At 40.4% G+C, this 18426-nt stretch overlaps 1 protein-coding gene across 3 annotated transcripts; it reads left to right on the plus strand.

The window, feature by feature from the left end:
* The first annotated feature begins 2520 nt into the window (after positions 1–2520).
* thrap3b (thyroid hormone receptor associated protein 3b) lies at positions 2521–15956 on the plus strand. 3 transcript variants are annotated; one of them, XM_026300059.1, is made up of 11 exons: positions 2521–2601; positions 6845–6998; positions 8715–9497; positions 10396–11007; positions 11476–11642; positions 11825–11936; positions 12044–12119; positions 12823–13004; positions 13505–13742; positions 14161–14310; positions 14662–15956. In XM_026300059.1, the coding sequence occupies exons 2-11, from the start codon at positions 6877–6879 to the stop codon at positions 14887–14889; spliced, it is 2670 nt and encodes an 889-aa protein (XP_026155844.1). In that variant the 5' UTR covers positions 2521–2601; positions 6845–6876; the 3' UTR covers positions 14890–15956. The 3 variants fall into 3 exon arrangements, with proteins under 3 accessions (XP_026155844.1, XP_026155843.1, XP_026155845.1); XM_026300058.1 differs by lacking the exon at positions 2521–2601 and adding an exon at positions 3823–4177; XM_026300060.1 differs by lacking the exon at positions 2521–2601 and adding an exon at positions 6554–6687.
* The last annotated feature ends 2470 nt before the right edge of the window (positions 15957–18426 follow it).

The following is an 18426-nucleotide window of genomic DNA, read 5'->3' on the forward strand; positions in this document are numbered from 1 at the left end:
ATTTTATTTATTCATGTTCTGGTGGAAATGTGCATTTGCTCAAGTATTATACTCAGTATAATTTTGCAGTATTTACACTTACACTTTATGTTTGTAATTCACCATATTTCAGAGAGGAATATTGTACTTTACTCCACATTTACTTGACAACTGTAGTTACTAAGCATTTTGCAAATCGGGTTGTTATAAACAAAATCAGTTTATTAAAATGCATCATTTACTCTATAAATGAAAATGTTCTGTTACTATTATTTTTAAAATGTTTTCAATACCTGTCCAGGGTGTACCCCTGCCTTTCACCCAAAGAGAGCTGGGATAGGCTCCAGCAGATCCCTGTGACCCTGGTTAAGGAATAAGCGGGTATAGATGATGGATGGATGGATGGATGGATGGATGGATGGATAGTTTTTGATACCTCATGAAGTTTAACTATACACTGTTGATAATGTTATGTAGCTACACGCTGAGCTCCAGGAGGTGGCAGCACTGCTTTAAAACATTGTGGTAGTGAGATTCACATGTAAAACGTCACTTTACTGTTTGTCTTAAGTTAGCTGGTGCTCTTCTCTGATCAGAACTTCATTAATGCTTTGTGCTTTTCCTGCACCAATCAACATAACTGCAACCCCCTTGTTGTGCCTGTAAATAGATACAGAGGAAGGTTCAATATAGCAAATGAAGGAATGGTAGTACATGCTCCTAATGTTTTAGGGAGCATGTAAAAAATATATGGGGCAGGCTGTTTATCAAATATGAGCATCAACAGGAAGCTTATTGCTTATAAAAAGTGAAATTATGTATTAAATGTTTGTATGTTTTAATTAAATGTGTGTGTAAACCACACACAGAGCAGAAGATGAATGTGAGAGCAGCTGCACCAAAATATGCAGATACATGGTCAAATGAAGGTCACTACACTAGAGAGGAATGAAGCCTCAACTGTGGACCTTAATCAGCAGCTCTGTTGGCTTATGACCTGTCTAAGGACTTTTCAGAGTGATTAACCAATCTGCCTAGTACCCTAGAACCTCAGAAATGACCTGATCCTAAATGGTTCCCTCTGTTTCAGTACCAACCTGTGTTTGTTTGGCTTCGGCTTTCACAGACGAGAGAACTAACCCCAGACAGCTCTGAGGTAAGGTCCAACCAAAGGATCAAACGTGCGCATGGGATTTTTTATCCACTTGCTATAATGAACTCTAGCAACCAAATACTAAATGTCTAACAAAATACACTGGACCTTGTTTCACTGTGGCCAAACTGCCGTTTGACACATAGATGTGGTTCAGGACAGACACTGAGTGGAGGACATTTTATCTGTATCTGTTTGCTCTTCTTTTGGATGGTGATTTTATAATTAGAACGCTTACTCACCATACAATGCAGTGCTGCATCCAAAGAGTCATCACTTATGAAACTCCATTAACTTCTCCTCTTACTCTGCAAATCCTAGTTCTACAATAATTTATTGTTTGCCACGCCAAAGCATGTTTGCATGTTAGTGTATTTAAGCGCTGACAGGTGCTACTCAGCAGTATTATTCCTGAAATTATTATTAAAACAGACAAACAGCATCAGAAAGAATAAGATTTATCCTGAAGAATTGAGAGGTTAAATTTATACAGTAACACTGTATAAAGTCCCAGTCCTAATCTGGTCTGGAGAAGAAATGTGATACTAGAACATTAGTAGAAAACACTTACTAATGTACTTTTTCATTTTCACTTCCTCTTTCATATAATACACAACGATACATGCAACATTTAGCTCCTATAATCAAATTAAGGAAATGATGGTAAACAGAAAATATAATAAATAAGTAACTAGTCTTCCTGCAGGGTGGTTGATGTACAGACTGCTCTACCAATCAAATAGAGGCTGTAATTGAGAGAAAGGTGTTACTGCAAATGCTTTTCCTCCTGATGTTCCTGAACAGTTGGTCTTTTTGGCATAACCACATCATGGTCGGTCCGGTTTTGAATGTGTGCTACAATGTGAGGTCATATATACCCATGTCTGTACCTTCTTTCAAGTTGCTATCTCTGGTCCCATGCTGACCTGTTGCTTTATTGCACAATCGCTGTGGCACCAGAGATAACAACCTAACAAAAGAGCTTCAGTGTCCTTTTGAATGAGCAGAGGATGAGCGTGAAATACAATCACCACGTTCTTAAATTTAGACTGGACCTCAGCCAAAAAGAACAGAATAGATATTTCAAAGTATAAGTCCTGTGGCTGAGTGAGTTAACCTGCCCATTCATCACACAGCATATGACATGAGATCACTGTCTAGTATAAACGAACATTTGAACCTGGTTTGATTGTGTACTCGTCAAACACACGCATTTATGTTCTTCTTTTAGGCAGCAGACCTTGCACGCTTATAACACATATAAAATCTATAAAATTCTCTTCAAACAACATTATTAAAATGTTTCCAGAGGGTGAACTATTTATAATTCAGATGTGATTTCACCAAGTGGCTGCCAGTTGTTTGTGCACACCTTTCACTGAGGCTTCTTCTTCACAGGGTTTTACAGACGAGGAGGGAAAGACGTGTCGCTCTTCTCTGTTCGTGGCACCTTCACTGTCTCCTGCAAGGTGAGCCATTTTCTTTTCACTTGTCTTGAATATTTCAGAGCACTGATGAGCTCTCAGCTTCTCAGCTTTCTCTGAGAAAGTAGTCATGGTTATTAGATAGAGGTTTTATTCTCTTTTACTCACTTCTTCATTGGATGAAATAAAGTAAAAAAGAAAAAAACATATTAATAAAACAACCAGCAAAAGATAAAGTTTTCATTAGTGCTACGTTCAGTGGTGTCTCTGTAAGTTCAGTTTCACATCTGATGCTTCAGAAAGAAGAAAAAGTTGATTTTTATTCTTATGAGAAAAACGAGAGAAATAGAAAATATTCTGAGAAACTCTAAAACACAGCAGAAACTGAAAATGTTTAATGTTTGAGTGATGAGAAAAATTAAAGCAAGATATAAAAACACTCTAAAACAATCTGTATTTTGAAGGAGCTTTTCTTTTTTCTACACTTACTTTCACTTGTTTGCTCACTCTATTTTGAATGATGGCACAAATGCCCCACAAGGTTCATGTTACAGGGTGTATACATGCAATAATCCCATTAGTCTTACTGACTTTATTTCACTTTAATCTCATGACCTCACTGCTGAACGGTGTCCTCTGACCCTTGGAATCCAAACCTCCAGTGAGACCATAAACAGCTTGTAACAGTGAGTGACAGACAAGGAGCCATGTGTGGCCCCACATTGTGGCCAAACGAGAGATTTGTCTGGGTTAATTTTAACTTTGGCAGGTCCAAGTGTTTAACACCTGTGCTACAGAGGAAAATGACAGTGAATAGGAGCTGTTTGCACATCTTTGTCAAAGGTCAACAACAGAGGGGCAGGAAGGGGGGCACGACCACTGTGTGCCAGACTGGGGTGTGAAGATTCAAACCAGGTGTTTTGCACAGACTCTGGACTAGATGATGTGTTATAACATTTGTAAAATTCAGCTGCACCTCCTCTCATTCCTTGATACCATTAGATCACAGGGATAAAATACAGAAACAGCAACACCAGAAGGATGTATTTTAGAATGATGTTTTTCAAAGATCTATGGGGGAATAAAAGAACTTTAATAACAACAGGTAGTGAAATCACTACAGCAGTGCATTAATGTTTGTTTTAGAGGGTGTATTTAATTTAGAAACAGCACTAGAAAACGAGCTAATGCGTTAAGGAAATCTGACCCATTCTCGCAGCTTTCTCACCAAGTCACACAACGTCTCGCGTGATTTGGAAATAGCACTCGACTATCGATAGCAACGCGAGCTAAAATGGTGTGTGTCGTTAGTTAGCTACCGCTCAATCGTCGTGCTTCAAAAAAACATACATTTAGCATCACTAATAAATAAACCGAAGCACCCTCAAACATATTCGACGGGGAATGACACAGTAGTGGGGACGTCCGGTCTCTTCTACAGGCGCGTTTTTATTTGCCGAGGTCGGAGCCAACCGTGCTAACAGCCTAGCTTGCTAACACCCATTGGTGTCGGTCCGAACAGTAAAACCAGGAAGGAGGGACATCAGAGATTACGCTACTTCTGCAAACATTTTGTTTCACAAAACGACGCTTGTCCAGTCCTGTGGAAAGCGGATAAAAGGTAATTACAACACGGCTTCATTTAACGTTAGCGGCTAAGAGGATCGTAGTTAAAGTTGGTGGGTGGCGATAAGCATGTGGCTTTACTGGACTCCAGGATCCATTACTGCAGCTGCACATCAAGCAGCACTATTATTATCTTTGGCATTCATTTGTCTGGACGTTTAGCTGTCTGTTTGCTATTCAATGTGGTCCTGTGCCGTCCACAGTTCACCATACGTTGTGATCATTAACAAAACGAGCTGCAGCTTGTGTATTTGATATGCTTGTGAGTTGAATTCGGATTGGATCAGGGTTTTAACTAGCGATTCATTCATCATTAGCACTTTGATTGTGCAAGAAATGTTTTTTCATTTTGTTTTTTTCAGCAAAAATGTCTATTTAGTGTCTTTGGTTTCTAAAATGAAAGAATTTGCTGCTTTTCTGTGTCATGAAACTGAGTCTTTTTGCCATTTTGAGAACTCCACCTTGGTTTCTAGGAAATTGCAACTAGTTTTTTCAGTTTTTTTTTTTCACGGAGAAAATAATTGGCTGATCAGCTAATGGAAATAGTCCGTAGTTTCAGTTTTAATCTAATATGCATTTGCAGTTGCATTTTATAATGAGATCAATGTGGGAATTGGATTTACCTGCCTCGTTGTTATTGTGATTAATTGGAAGTAACTACAATAACACTGAAATTTTCCCTTGGGGTTAATAAAACAGCCTCCTTCCCTCCCTGCCAGTTGTCCTCATGGAATACTGGAGTTATTTGGCTTTAATTATAAAAGCTTTAGTCGTTTTCTGCTACTGATGTGGTCTTTTCAGGTTTGCAGGCTTTTGCAGGCAGATATGTCCCCTCCACGTTTACAATACCTCCGTTTGGTTTGGTGATGCAAACACTTGATATGACATCGACCCACACAAACCAGTCTGAGTATTCTTCAGATTCAGTCCTGTATCAGTTATTGGGTTGGGTAATATGAAATTGGGGCTGGAGGAGAGAAAATACCACACAAGCTTATTTACATTTCTCTGCATGTGAAAACTTAGTTTAGTGTTAGTTTGCAGGTCGTCCAAGATATTCCCCTCCTGTAACGTCAGAGACTGAGTGCAGCGATGAAATGGAAAACACCTAAAATTATTCATACCCATTCTTTTTTGTTTTACTGTGTAAGGCAGAGTTGGGCATTAATAACATACAGTAGATCACGTGGTGACAGTCAACTCACTAATGGTTCATGCTGTAATTACCTTTAAGGGGATCCTTAATATCTGCAGGGCATTTTCCCTGTAATACCCTGGATGATGAGATGAAAACAATCTCTTAATGCCACTTTAACCGCAGAGCCTGTTATCAAGTATTTTTCTATGTGTATGAAGCTACTAGCTTACTTTGCCTAGTTGTGCATATTAATTTGATTTTATGATTATTAAGGACTAAGCAGTGTTTTTTTTTTTCGTTGTTGTTTTTCTTTTTCCCTCTAGATTAACACAAGACAAAGGTGGTTTAGATACCTAACACTAAGGGAGGCTAAGGCATCCATAGGGGAAGGGCGTAGCTCAGTAATGTGTATTGAAAGTTTGAGGTTCAGCAGAAGAGTAGTAAAGACCTTTGTCCCCTAGACTGGCTTAAGTGGCCTGTTTCAGATTTTGAATAGTCAGTGGGGAAGCTCTGTGTGAACAACCATTGTTTAGCTCATAGCAACTGTTGCCCCCTCACACGTGAAAGACACCAGGCATTCCACAACAACATTCGCTGAAAAGCTCAGTTACTCATTTGACTGGGGCCTCAGAGGGACTTTTAAATAAAATGCTAACGCTTCAGACTTTGACTTAACAGCCAGGACACTATCTTTTCAACGTATGCTTGTAGGACTTTTTAACAATTTTTTTGCATCAGGTCATAGCAGCGAACAGCCAGGAGAATAGAAAAGACGTTTCAGTGCTTACTGGTAGTTTTGGGTCAAGGCTACCTGGCTGAGTCATGTCTTTGTTTGGGTGTGAGTGAGGTTTGGTAGCAGTGAAATAATCAAATTGCTCAGTCGAGTGTTGCCGGTTTTGATGATGATGATTATTATTATTATTATCATCATAATTTTTAATATTATTTTGATCATTTGCATTGCGACTATTTTTGTGCAGTAAAAGAAAAGCACAGATCTCATGTGTTGCTTTAAGTAAAGTTCTTTGCTAAATTATGTGGATATTACATTATTTAGGAGATTTTGTCGAGTCTTTGTTGCAGACTGGGTTCTGTTGTTGGAGGGGCCGTGTCCTTGGATTGCTGCACTACTTAGGTTGAAGTGTCTGATGTTGAGCCAGACTTTACTCCTCTTCAGCACCAGCCTACATTTTGTGACATTTCTGTGACAGTTCAAGGTCATATGGGGCTTTAGGCATTGTACATGGCAGCCTTGAAGGTAACCAGGTGCATTGGTCTTGATGACAGGCAACGAGGCATCATGTGTGCTGTCCAATCCTGGTCTGTCAGCAGGTCTTCAAATGTGCAGCTGTACAATCCTGGTTAATGTGGGTTTGAATTACATCTGATGTTTGCTTTTGAAGAGTACAGTTGCTCAATGTTATAACCTTTGCTATCTGTTTTATTCCTTTAGGACCATCAGTGAGTGTAATCTGAATGTAGGCAAAACATTAGCACTAACAATAACGTCTTCTTGCTTTTAAGGAAGAAATACTTGTACTGATCTGAGCGCAAAGATGTCAAAGGCTCCGGATTCTCCTGCTCGCTCTCGCTCCAGATCAAGATCCCGATCCAGATCTTACTCCAGATCTCACTCTAGAAGCCACTCCCGCTCAAGGTCCAGAAAACGTCGCTATAGGTAAGTCCTAGTGACTTCTTTCTGCTCGCATTAACCTATGTTGAGAACTTTTGTGTATATGGTGAATGTATTGAGCAGAGTCTGACAATGACACTAAATGATTAGGAAGAATGTTATACACTGCAAAGAGTTGGCAGACAGCACAACAGAGAGCCTAAAGCCCAGTGAACCATTTAATAAATGTTTTTCTATAATTCACAGTGATTCAGTTGTGCAGTTTTTCTAAGATATAGTACAGCTGCTAGTTCTTCTAGTCATTCTATTACCAGCATCACTAATAACTTTTGTTAATGGATACGCATTTAACAGTTTAGGTATTACATATAATTGTCATTGGCTGTTAGTCAACCAGTCGGAACCGAAGAGCAGAGCAGTTTTATGATTACTGATCCCAGGTTTCCAACACAGCACAGTTAATCAGTGTTCACCGTGAGAGGCTTTTATTTCCGACACTGGCGATTGTAAATCTTTGCTGTAACAACCTGTTTTTCTCTACAAGCTGAAACCGTCATTACTTGTCTTTATAAGTTTTATTATGGGCAGGCAGCGGTTCTTGCTCTGTGATTTTAGGAAGCGCTGTCAAAAAATAGATACACAAATGAGTAGATTCTATTGGTGTGATAAAGTCTGTTTTTCATCAGCTTGTGTCATAGCAAACTTAAGTGATAAAGCGTTTCTGCAAAGGGCTACTCGGTTTTCATCAAAATTCCTTTTAAACTGAAGGTACATTTGTTTAATGTAACACCCACCCCCACCCCCCCACCCCCTCGATCATTTCAATTCTGTCATCAGGTTTTATTTTGCATGATTTTATTTTTGACCATGGTATGAAATAGGTGTGAATGTCAGATCATTGGTTTCAGAAAGTTACAGAAATGTCGATACAGATACCCCCACTCCCAGTCTGATGATTAACGTGTGCAGTGTGGGAGACTCTGACATAGTTCAAACATCTGACATATAGTTCAGACACAGTGAATCCTTCTTTGTCTATTAGTCGGTTTAACTCACTTGTGACTTTCTTTATTTGAATAAACTTTTTTTCCTGTGTGGAAAGAACACCGCGTTTGCATCAGCTCGCCTTCGATTTAAATGAGAAGTGTCCAGACATCATTTGTGGCTGTGACATGTTTATCTGTCAACCAATAAACCAGATATAATGGTTCATTCATTATGAACCTAGGCAGCTTTGTTGTTGTCAGTCAGTGTTTGTGTTTGAATAAAAAATGTGTTCAGAGCATTGCAAAAACACAGGTTAATGATTGTCAAAGCAGGAAAAAGAATTGTGAGTTAGTATATATCGTGTCCTGGTTTGTACCTTTGACCACCATATACACAAAGGCAACAAAGACCATCCTGCCCTTTCAATTTATTTGTTGTACACAACTACAATTCTTAGTCTAACACAGGAACACAATAAAATAAGGTTTTGTTTCGAGAAGATTGATTCTCTCCACTGTAGAAACGGCCACAGGCTCCATCTGCTGGTGAGAAAACTGAATGATCACTTCTGTCCATTAAGACAGTTTAATTTGAAAATATATATGACTGCAGCTAAGTCTAAAACCCAAATATGTTGAATTTACAAAAAAAGAAAAAATTTATTGAATTGACAAGAGAAGATCAATATTTACATTTAACAGCCAAACCAGTAAATTGAGCCACCAGGTGTTTTGTCCTCACAAACATTGTTTTCCCCTCTTCTCTCACATCCAGTTCTCGGTCCCGTTCCCGCTCTCGTTCCCACTCTCCGTCCTACAGAAACTACCCTTCTAGAGACTATCAGAACAACAGAGGTGGGTTCAGGGGCTACAACCGTGGCTACAGGAGGCCCTTCCACTACCGAGGCAGAAACCGAGGCTATCACCCACGAGGTCATTACCAGAACAGAGGCGGCGGCTATGGATACAAGGCCAACTGGCAGGGTGGCAGTGGAGGCTGGCACGATCGTCACCATGACCAGGATCACCACTCTCACAGCCCCAGGAGAGGACGCTCACGCTCACGCACACCCAAGAAACGCTCGGGCAGCCGCAGCCGCTCACGCTATTCTGATCGCTCGTCTTCTGGGAGATCTCGCCGGTCCAGACGCTCCAGCTACTCATCTCGGTCCCGGTCCGCATCCCCACGTCATCGTAGCAGCAAGAGCAAACCTGGCTCCAAGGATACTAAAGACAAGCTTGCAGAAATCCCAGCGGAGAAAGCAAGTCAGGCAGCAGACGGCACCGCCATTGAGAAGGCATCTGGAGGTAAATGGATCGACTATGAATCCAGCCCCAAAAGAGCCAGCCCAAAGAAAGAGGATGCTCCTGCTGGTCCTGAGAGCAAAGGGCCCGTGAGTGCTGGTTCTCTATGGAAAACCGTTGGCAGCGCGTCGCCTCCTCCAGCCAAGAGCCCCACAAAGTCAGGACAAACTGCCAACTTCAGTGGCTTTGGGTTCTTCTCAAAGGAGGATACCAAAGCTGGAGATAAGAATACGATATCTACTGCATTCAAAAAGTATGTCTATGGCTTTTTTCAGTTATTTCACAGTAATTACATTATCTTTTTACTCTTCCTAACAAATTGTGAACATTATTTTTCTTTCAAACATATTTAGCCTTTTTAAAAGCTCCTTGGAAGAATACAGGTTAAAAGGGAATCAAACATAAGACTCCTGATTTTCATTGCATTGAAAATGTAGCCGGCTGTTTTCTGTGCACTGAGAGAAAGTTGTAAAATCCTACTTTCTTAAGATGATGGTGGTTACGTGAGTATAATTATTGTAATGTGAGTCCTGATCTGTGGTGTTTGTGCCAGGGATGGGCAGTTTTCAGAAATGATCGAATATGGCAGCAGGTGAACCAGCAATGTTCATTTAAACCAGGTTTGTGTGTGCCCATGTTAACAGAAGAGATAGTAATAGTGGCACTAATTAGTTTTTTTTTTTTTTTTTTTTTACATCTCTTAAATGCTCTTGGGAAACTGCTTTTCATAAGAGCATAGTTATTAATTTAAAAGACAGTCTGGCTCTTAGGCTCTTAAGTTAGTTTGTATATAGCAGCTTGAAGAAATGGTTCACACTTATTAGCCTTGTTGTCAAGAGCTAGATGTGAGAGAGTGGAGAGGAGATCCAAGGCTGTTGAAAAGCAAATCGAGGTTTTCCGATAAATGACATACTTGGAGAAAAAAAATATTATATATATAAAAAAATGTTAATAGAAGTTACAGTGCAGCACATAGCAGTTTTTACTATGCCCATTCCTGGTTTTGTATACCATTTATCACTGAGCTTGTGAGGATGTGTTGTGGTTGTGTAGTCTTGTGTAGTTTTTTTTTTTTTGCCCTATTTATTCTAAGCATATTGTTGGTGTTCCTGGTGTTTCAGGTACTAATACTCAGTTTGGTTCTGTTTCAGGTTCCTGGCAGAGAATAAAAACAAAAAGCAGGCAGCTGAAAAGGAGAACGGCCGTGATAAGGAGCAAAATCCACCAGATAGAGAACCAGAGAAAGGAAGCAAATCTGGAGATCTTTACAGCATCCCGTCCTCTTCTTTTGGCGACTCCAAAGAAGACAAAACCCTCCCTTTCCTTAATGCTGGAGAAGAGGAGTTCCTCAAGTCTCACAGGCTGCAAGATGTTGAGGGCGATGGTGAGATGAAATCAACCCTCACAGCTCACGACATTTTTGGGAAATGGGGTGATGAGTCAAGTTATTCAACTTCCTACCCGACTGTCAAAGAGAAAAGCCGGAGAGATGCCGAAGAGGAGGAGACAATGGATCACCTGGAGGAGGATTTGTACCAAAGCCGTAAGCACACCTCAAAGAAAGAGGAGAAGTCCAAGAAGAAGGAGAAGAAAGAAAAGGAGAAGTTCAGGAGGAGTCTGACCCCTCCCTCAACTTCCAGTTTGAAGGACCGTCCACTGTTTCCTGGGGCTTTCCCTCCTCGCGAAGAGTCGCCTGTACCACGTCTGTTGGCTTCACGGGAAGACTTTGAACTTAAGATTGGTTCTTTAGAAGAAGTGCCCAGGTACAGTATGTGTAGTAACACCCATTGTTACTGTGTTGGTCTGAATGTAAGGCAACTGCCCATTTTTCTAGCATTTTTCTAGCAGCTGCTTTAGGAAAAACATTTTCTGAAGATACAAAATTTTCCATCTGCCTTTAGTGTTTTTAGACTCTCTGAGCTCTGTCATGGCATTTTGTTACAACCACATCTCCAGTAAGAATAGGAATTGTGGGTTAAAGTGGGTTTACTACAACTTAGAGAACTGATAAAGTAGCAAACATGCTATAAACAGACTGGAAGACATTTAACATTTTAACAAAATAATTCTTTAGTCAGGTGAAAGACTTTTGCAGAAGAAAAGGAAATAACTGGGAAACAATGTGGATGCAGCTTCTTGTTTTTGTGTATTAATTTGTGGAACTTTAAAGTCTCATTTCTGCACACAGAGCTGATTTTAATTGACATTGCTCACTCCGTCTCTTCTCTCAGCTGTTCCATGTTTAAAGAGCGCCACATGTCTCGAGATCTGCTGAATCCCTCTAAGAAAGACACAGAGTTTCGTTCCATTTTCCAGCACATTCAGTCTGCACAGCTCCGTCGCAGCCCCTCAGAGCTGTTCGCTCAGCACATAGTCTCAATTGTGCACTACATCAAAGGTATAGTATGATCGGTGCTGGTTTGCTGCAGTGTCTACAGACACAAGACAGCAGGACAACAGCAGTTTGTACTTAATCCAGTGGACAGGTTTACTGCTATATTAGTCCCAAGCCATTAACTGTTAGTTTTTATATTTGGGGATGCTGTATGTGAAATAATAGCTGTTTTTCTTTGTTTGCAGCTCAACACTTCCAATCCTCAGACATGACTTTAAGTGAGCGGTTTGCCATGTACCAAAGAAAAGCTGCAGAGGTAGAAATGATGAAGCCAAGGAAGAGCCCAGAAATCCACAGGTATCTACAAAGTCTTATCATACATGATTTAATCAACAAAGCATTTCAATTGTGCAGAATTTGTCATGATTCCTTCCTACTGACATGACGTTTTCCTCCTCTCTCAGGAGAATCGATGTTTCCCCCAGTGCCTTTAAGAGGCACTCTCACCTGTTTGAGGATATGGAGGAGACGAGCTACAAGGTGACCAGCCCTTTTGAAATTTGACGTATTTGGAACAAGCAAATTTGAGACGATCCAAAGCAGCAGTGTTCAGCTTTGTGCTTTTCTTTCAAAGGATGCATATTTCTAAATCAAAAGAGCCCAATTGTGTTTTGTAAGTGCCAAGCAAGCCCCCCCAGCCTATGAGATATGGTTATTGATTGGGTATGTACGAACCCAAGCAAAGGCTAAAAGGAAGTGAATTAAGATCCCGAGTCCAAGCCTCTCAAGGGACGCTTGTCAGTGCCTTTACCTTGTAAGTATTTTTCCTGAAAAGAAAAAAAAAAAATCAAGCCACAAAACAGCTGTGAAATGCAGTTCATTTTAATAAGCCACATGCATGCTGCTGGTTTTCACAAATACTTTCTATTGAATTGTGAAACTTAAATAACACATAGCATTTTACTGTATTTGTGCCAAATTATTACCACTTATAGTCCTGTCATATAATGTGTAATGTAATTGTCAGTTTCATGTTTTGTCTTCACCACTAGAGGGAACACAACACTGAGATATGTTTTAAAACTTCATTTCTACTGTAGCTTTTCATTTGTTTTTCATGTTTAAGCTTTTAAAAAGCTGTGGGAAGATTTGCACTTAATTGCTTCATTCCAAAATTGCTCAGCAGTATTGAAAACAGCTGCTTTGGGGCTAATAAAGATAAAAAATAAACATATCTTTGCAGGATTCAAGTAAAAAGTTCAAAGGTGACGTGATGGACCTTCGCCTGGATATTGAAAGGCGTAAGAGGTTTGCTGGGAAGGAGCGCGACTACAAGCGTGAAGGGGGCAGGAGCCCAGGAGGCTCCCGAGGACCGAGCAGGGAGAGGTCCTCTGAGAAGTCTGGGAAGCACCACAAGAAATCCAAGTACGTTCAGTCTGTTGTGTCAGGTTTTCAGAAAGCCCAAAAGAGGCCTGGAACACAGCCCCGTGTTGGTGGTGATGTGGTTCAGATTTGCCAGTGTAAGATGAATGTTATCACATCATCCTCTTTCAATGCAAGTTCATTGGAAGTGATGGTAAAGGCAAACGGGTGGAGAAACCGTTTTCTGGAGGTGTGTTGCTACTCTACTCATATGATACGTATTGGCTGCTTTCTTTATTGGGCTGGCTGGGATCTTAGATCCAGTAAGGCTGTCTTGACAGGCCAGAGAGCAGATGTTGAGATAGGTTGAATGTAGGGGCTCGTGTTGTGTTGGACACTGCAACAGTGTGATGTGTGGAAGCCATCAGCATTAAGAGCTGATGGCTGCTGTTTGTGTTTTTGTGAAGGATGAGCAGGTAAACTTTAGTTAAGACTCTGTGTAACCATTTCACAATCTTTGTGACATGCTGCTGTTTTATTGACACTTCATTTTGTTCGCACAGGAAGTCAAAGAAGAAGCGGGATCGCTCTCCGTCCTCCTCATCCTCCTCATCCTCTCCCTCTCCATCCCCTTATCCTCCACCTTTCAGAGGTAAAGAGTACATGGGAGAGGGGATGGAGCAGTCGGAGGAGGGCTACAGTCACATGCGTTATCCTCCTCGGCACTATAGTGGACCTGGAGACAGAGGCCCTACAGATTATGACGGCCACAACACAGAGAGAGGCAGAGGTCGTGGCTTTGTAAGTTCCTGTCTACAGTTTATTTCTTCTGCTGCATTTTTTTCATTGAGGTACTGACATCTCATCTTGCTATTCTGCCCTAATGGCCTCACAGTAAACTGTGCTTCTCTGTCCTGTTCCTTCATCGTAATGCTGAGGAACATAATGTGGGTGATGATGATTTTGATAACTATTACACTCTAGCATACATATTCCATGCACTACCTGATTGCTGTGAAGCTAATGTAGAGCAAGTCAGTGGAACTTCACCTCATCTCTAAACTGATGTGTGATTTCCATCGGTATGGCCTGTGTGATCTTCCAGCCCTTGGGTTGATGTTTGACCTGGATCAGGTTTATTAAATATTCTTTCATCTTTTTGTAAAAGTGTGTTTGTCTCTCCATTGCAAGTTTAACCCAGCTGTTGTTTTGATTTCAGTTCCCCAGAGTGAGAGGGAGAGGGTGGAGCAGGGGAAACTATCCAGGCAACAACAGCAATGGAAACCCTGCTAATACAAATCCTGCAGTGCGCCCTCCAGAGGAGGAGTGGGACCCTGAATACACTCCCAAGAGCAGGAAGTATTACCTGGTGCGTCTCTGCAGCTGCTGAGTCATCCAGTGGCTCATGTTGACATTAATAGGTTCATGTTTAATTTTCAGATCTCATTGTGGGCACACATCAAGGTACATGAACGTCCCAGTTCAGACTAGACAAAGTTGATTATTAAAAACATTTGACACCATGTGAAGCCAAATTAAAGTGGCCAGAGATGTATTTTCTCAGGTTCCTTCAAGACACACAGAAGCTTTGGGTAATTTAACTCTGCCTCTACTGGCTCTAAATGCTCCATGACACACTAAAAATGAATACTTTCAGCCACTGTGATCTTTCTGGAGATTACATTTTTCTATTGTTGTTTTGACCATGTTGTCCTTCCAGCATGATGATCGTGATGGTGAGAAGACCTGGATCGACAGTCGCGGAAGGGGCCGGGGTTCCTTCCCAGCTCGCCGGGGACGCTTCGTCTACCGTAAGGGAGGCAGCAGCCCGAAGTGGACCCACGACATGTTCCAGGGAGGAGAGGAGGGGGAGCTGGGACACGAGAGTGTAGAAGTAGACCACAAAGAAACCAAGAATGCTGGTGATGCCTCTGCTATGAAGCAGTAACCTGCTCCACTCCATCACCTCCACATACGTCAGTGTGTGTCAGAATGGTTACTGTGAGGCTGAAGGGGTTATTTTTCTTTGTGGTTCTCCTCCACTTCATCCCTTCCTTTAATAGTTAAAATGTGTTGAATGAGTTTGAGCTTTCTCACAGTTAAAATGAAGAAAGAGCAGCACTGTTTTATTTTCAGCATGTGAGGTGAGCTTTAGTACGGAGTGAGATTTGTTGGCCTCTTTTTGCAGCTGCACGACTTCACTGTATCTTTTTAAGGGTGAAAATAGTTCACTGAAAAATATGACAAAGTAAGAGAAGCGTTTGTGCCTTAGAAGATGATAATACAGTAATATGTTGTTGTGTAATCTGTTTGAAGGTATGACAGGTACAGCTCAGTACTTGTTTGTCCGTGTAGAAATCTGTTTTTCTTTCTGTTTGTGTTCTGGGATAAATCTTTGGTGTTGCTGCATGACATGTTTGATCCGTACCTCGCTTCATGGGACCAACTGGTAGTGAGCACCAGGCTCACGAGTTTTCAGACATGAAAGTTATTGTTAAACCCCTGAATGGTTGATGTTTGTCACGTACGTTTTCGGAGCTTTTTCATACAGTATGACTTCAACTGTATTTCTCATCGGGGTGACATTTTAATGTGTATGCTACAGTAAATTTGCATTGGATGTGGGTGTTTCCACTTAAAAACAAAAAGGATTTGCACCAAAAGTCCCTGATTTACTTTAGATAGAAGCAGAAAAAGATGAAGCAATAATGTAGGTAAGCGGCTACATTTGTTTAGATAATAAATTAGAGTAGTTATCACAAAAACATTAATGCTTTTTTGGAATCATAAGATCTGAATTATTGTAATATAATTGCTGGGGAGAAAAAAATAAAAACTGAATATAGGTCTTTTTTTAAAAATACACAAGCTGCAGTAGCCCTCTCATGACAAACCCTTGCAGTTTCATCCTTTGTCACTGAAAAGTGGAGAAACCTGGAAGTGCGTGACAAAATGATGAAAGTGTATATTTTAAGACGAGTTGACACGAACTAGCAGAACTAGTTTTGTGATTCACTGTGCTGCTTCATCCCATTTTTGATTGTACATACTGCATGTACTAAACAACTAGGACTGTAATTTTTTTGGTTTTGTTTAGTTTTTTGTCTGATCTGAAGACTTTTTTACTGTTCTCAAGAGCTTTGATGTACTTGTGTTTTAATTTTCAATAAATTTTCTTTGATTCAGGACAGATCAGTGTGATTTGTTCACATGCTAAACAAACCAACACAGTGGTAAAGTGTTGTTTTCCACACAAAGACCTTAATATGTCAAAACACTAAGAACTGAAATCCTTTTTCCTTGTGTGTGTTTGCTTAGTTCATTAAAATATTTTAAATAAGCTGAAATCAAATCAAGTTGTAGCTTTTAGCTTAGCCACAAATTTCATAAGTAAACAAATGAAACTGTTCAGTGTGTTTTCGAGCTGTTTACCCTGTCACCACCACCACAACTAGGGCAAATCATATTTTCCTCCAGACAACTGTGACAGCAATTTGTCAGAATGAGCACATACCCTCAGGTCATGAGTGTCTCATTTTGTTGTTTTCTCCCGTTGCAACATTCTCCGGTTCAGCTACAACTCTCATTTGACCGCTGAGAGACTCTGAGCCCAAGATCTGCAGTTGTGACATAAATCAGCCTGTTCGTGAAGGCAGGGAAGGGAGCTCTCAGCCAACACAAAACAGGCTGTCTCCTGAGACACTTGGATCCACCTAAAGAAGCTCTGCGTTGGGAGTGTATACAGTATAGCAGAGATCAGTGGCTCTTTCATAGCCCCAAACAGACATGTCTTTACCAGAGAGAGTGTTGTGTTGCTAATGGAGCTGGGGGAGGGTGCTGGGTGTCATGTTGGCCTGTAAATGTGGATGAATGAGGAGACTGAGGCAGGATTCAGCAGTGTATTGATCTGTTTACTGAGATTTTCTTCTCATTCTGGCCCAGTGAGACTTTATGTCACAAGCTTTACTGAACAAAATGATTTAAAAACTTCAAGATCTCTTGTTTCTTTGTGGTTTTAGATTTAATTCATTCATACAAATGAAGTATAGGAGCTTTGACCAGCAAATGTTGACACTTGTTGAACAAATTCTTTGAAAACAGTGAAACATTATCACATTTGCTTCATATTGGCTTGATTTCCTATCACTGACCAAAGCTCCAGGTGCAGCAAAACAGAAAAAAGACCTCCTGTTAAATACCCTGCTCTAATTTATTTGGACTAAACCATCAGTGGGTGAGTTCATGTAACCCATGTTCAAACTATTTGGCCCAGTTCGTATTGATGATACTACAATAAAAGGCAGTAGGATAAATAAATAAATCAATAAATAGTTGTGCCATTCAACATCTGTGAAATATGCTGTTTGGAGAAAACAGATATTGCAGAAAAGAAACGCAACCCCCACCTCCCTCCCTCCCCCCATTGTTTTCAAACATGGAACAAACAGGAAGTATAAGGATTCACCAGCAGGTTCAGGTGTAGACCTGCAAATTATGGAGGTTCATTGAGGAATAAACTAGAACCTGAGGTTCTTAGACACATGGATCTAAGCACAGTTTTCTCACAGAATCAGAAGTTCTGGTTTAAAGAACATTTTGACAATAATGTTCTACCTGTTTGCAAGTCACTGTCAAAACAAAGAAGCAGCAGCAGAAGAAGCAGCTGGTCAACATCATGACACAGGTAAGGAAACATACACTGGCAATGTGTTAGCAGAGCTTAGCGAGCACTGAATCAATATGAAGTAATTATACTAATAAAGTCTCTCTCCTACATTTGAAGACTGGTGGAATGTAAGTACTTTTAAGATATTTCTATTTTAAGTACTTCAGTTTTCTGCTACTTCACACTGTGACACAAAATGTCAGAGACAAATATTGTCCTGTCTGATAACTGTAATTACTTTGCTGAATCTGAAAATACAGTATACTGATAATATTTTATTGATCACTGGTGTGAAGTACATACACTGCCCTGCTGCATATAAAAAATTCAAATGCAGCTGCAGCCTTAAAACAAAGCATTAATAAATAAAATCCAATAACATAATATATCCACTGGTATCCATGTGATTATAAATAAAGATGTAGTGTTTTAAACAGCCCCAGTACCCCCAGTACCTCATACCATCCAAAATAATTCAAATTTATATTGTCATAAAATCAGTAGTTAAGAGAAAATGAATGGAAAAATAGTAAGTTAATAAAAACAATAATTAAAAAAACAGTAAACAGTAAAATGCCCTCGACTGTTTTGAAACCCATGAATCTCCCTGTGTCGCACAGGGAAATAACACAACATGAGATGGAGGATAATCTCCATCTCAAAGGGAAACACAGGAAGTGACGAGGTCAGAGAAAGAGGGTTTTTGTTGGGGGAGAAGTGTCCTCTGTCGAACCCAGCTGCTCTGACACTGGTCTGCAGCTTTTCCTGTTGATTAATAAACACATCATTTCCTTGATTAATTATCAGGTCTAGAAACGT

This window comes from Mastacembelus armatus, chromosome 11, assembly GCF_900324485.2.
Source record: "Mastacembelus armatus chromosome 11, fMasArm1.2, whole genome shotgun sequence".
NCBI lineage: Eukaryota > Metazoa > Chordata > Actinopteri > Synbranchiformes > Mastacembelidae > Mastacembelus > Mastacembelus armatus.

What these genes read in the sequence shown, in the direction of transcription:
- thrap3b (XM_026300059.1), top strand. Translation starts at nt 6,877, where the DNA reads ATGTCAAAGGCTCCGGATTCTCCTGCTCGCTCTCGCTCCAGATCAAGA. An exon ending in TGGAGGAGACGAGCTACAAG is followed by an intron (nt 12,120 to 12,822) that starts GTGACCAGCCCT and finishes ATATCTTTGCAG; the next exon opens with GATTCAAGTAAAAAGTTCAA. An exon ending in AAGCACCACAAGAAATCCAA is followed by an intron (nt 13,005 to 13,504) that starts GTACGTTCAGTC and finishes TTGTTCGCACAG; the next exon opens with GAAGTCAAAGAAGAAGCGGG.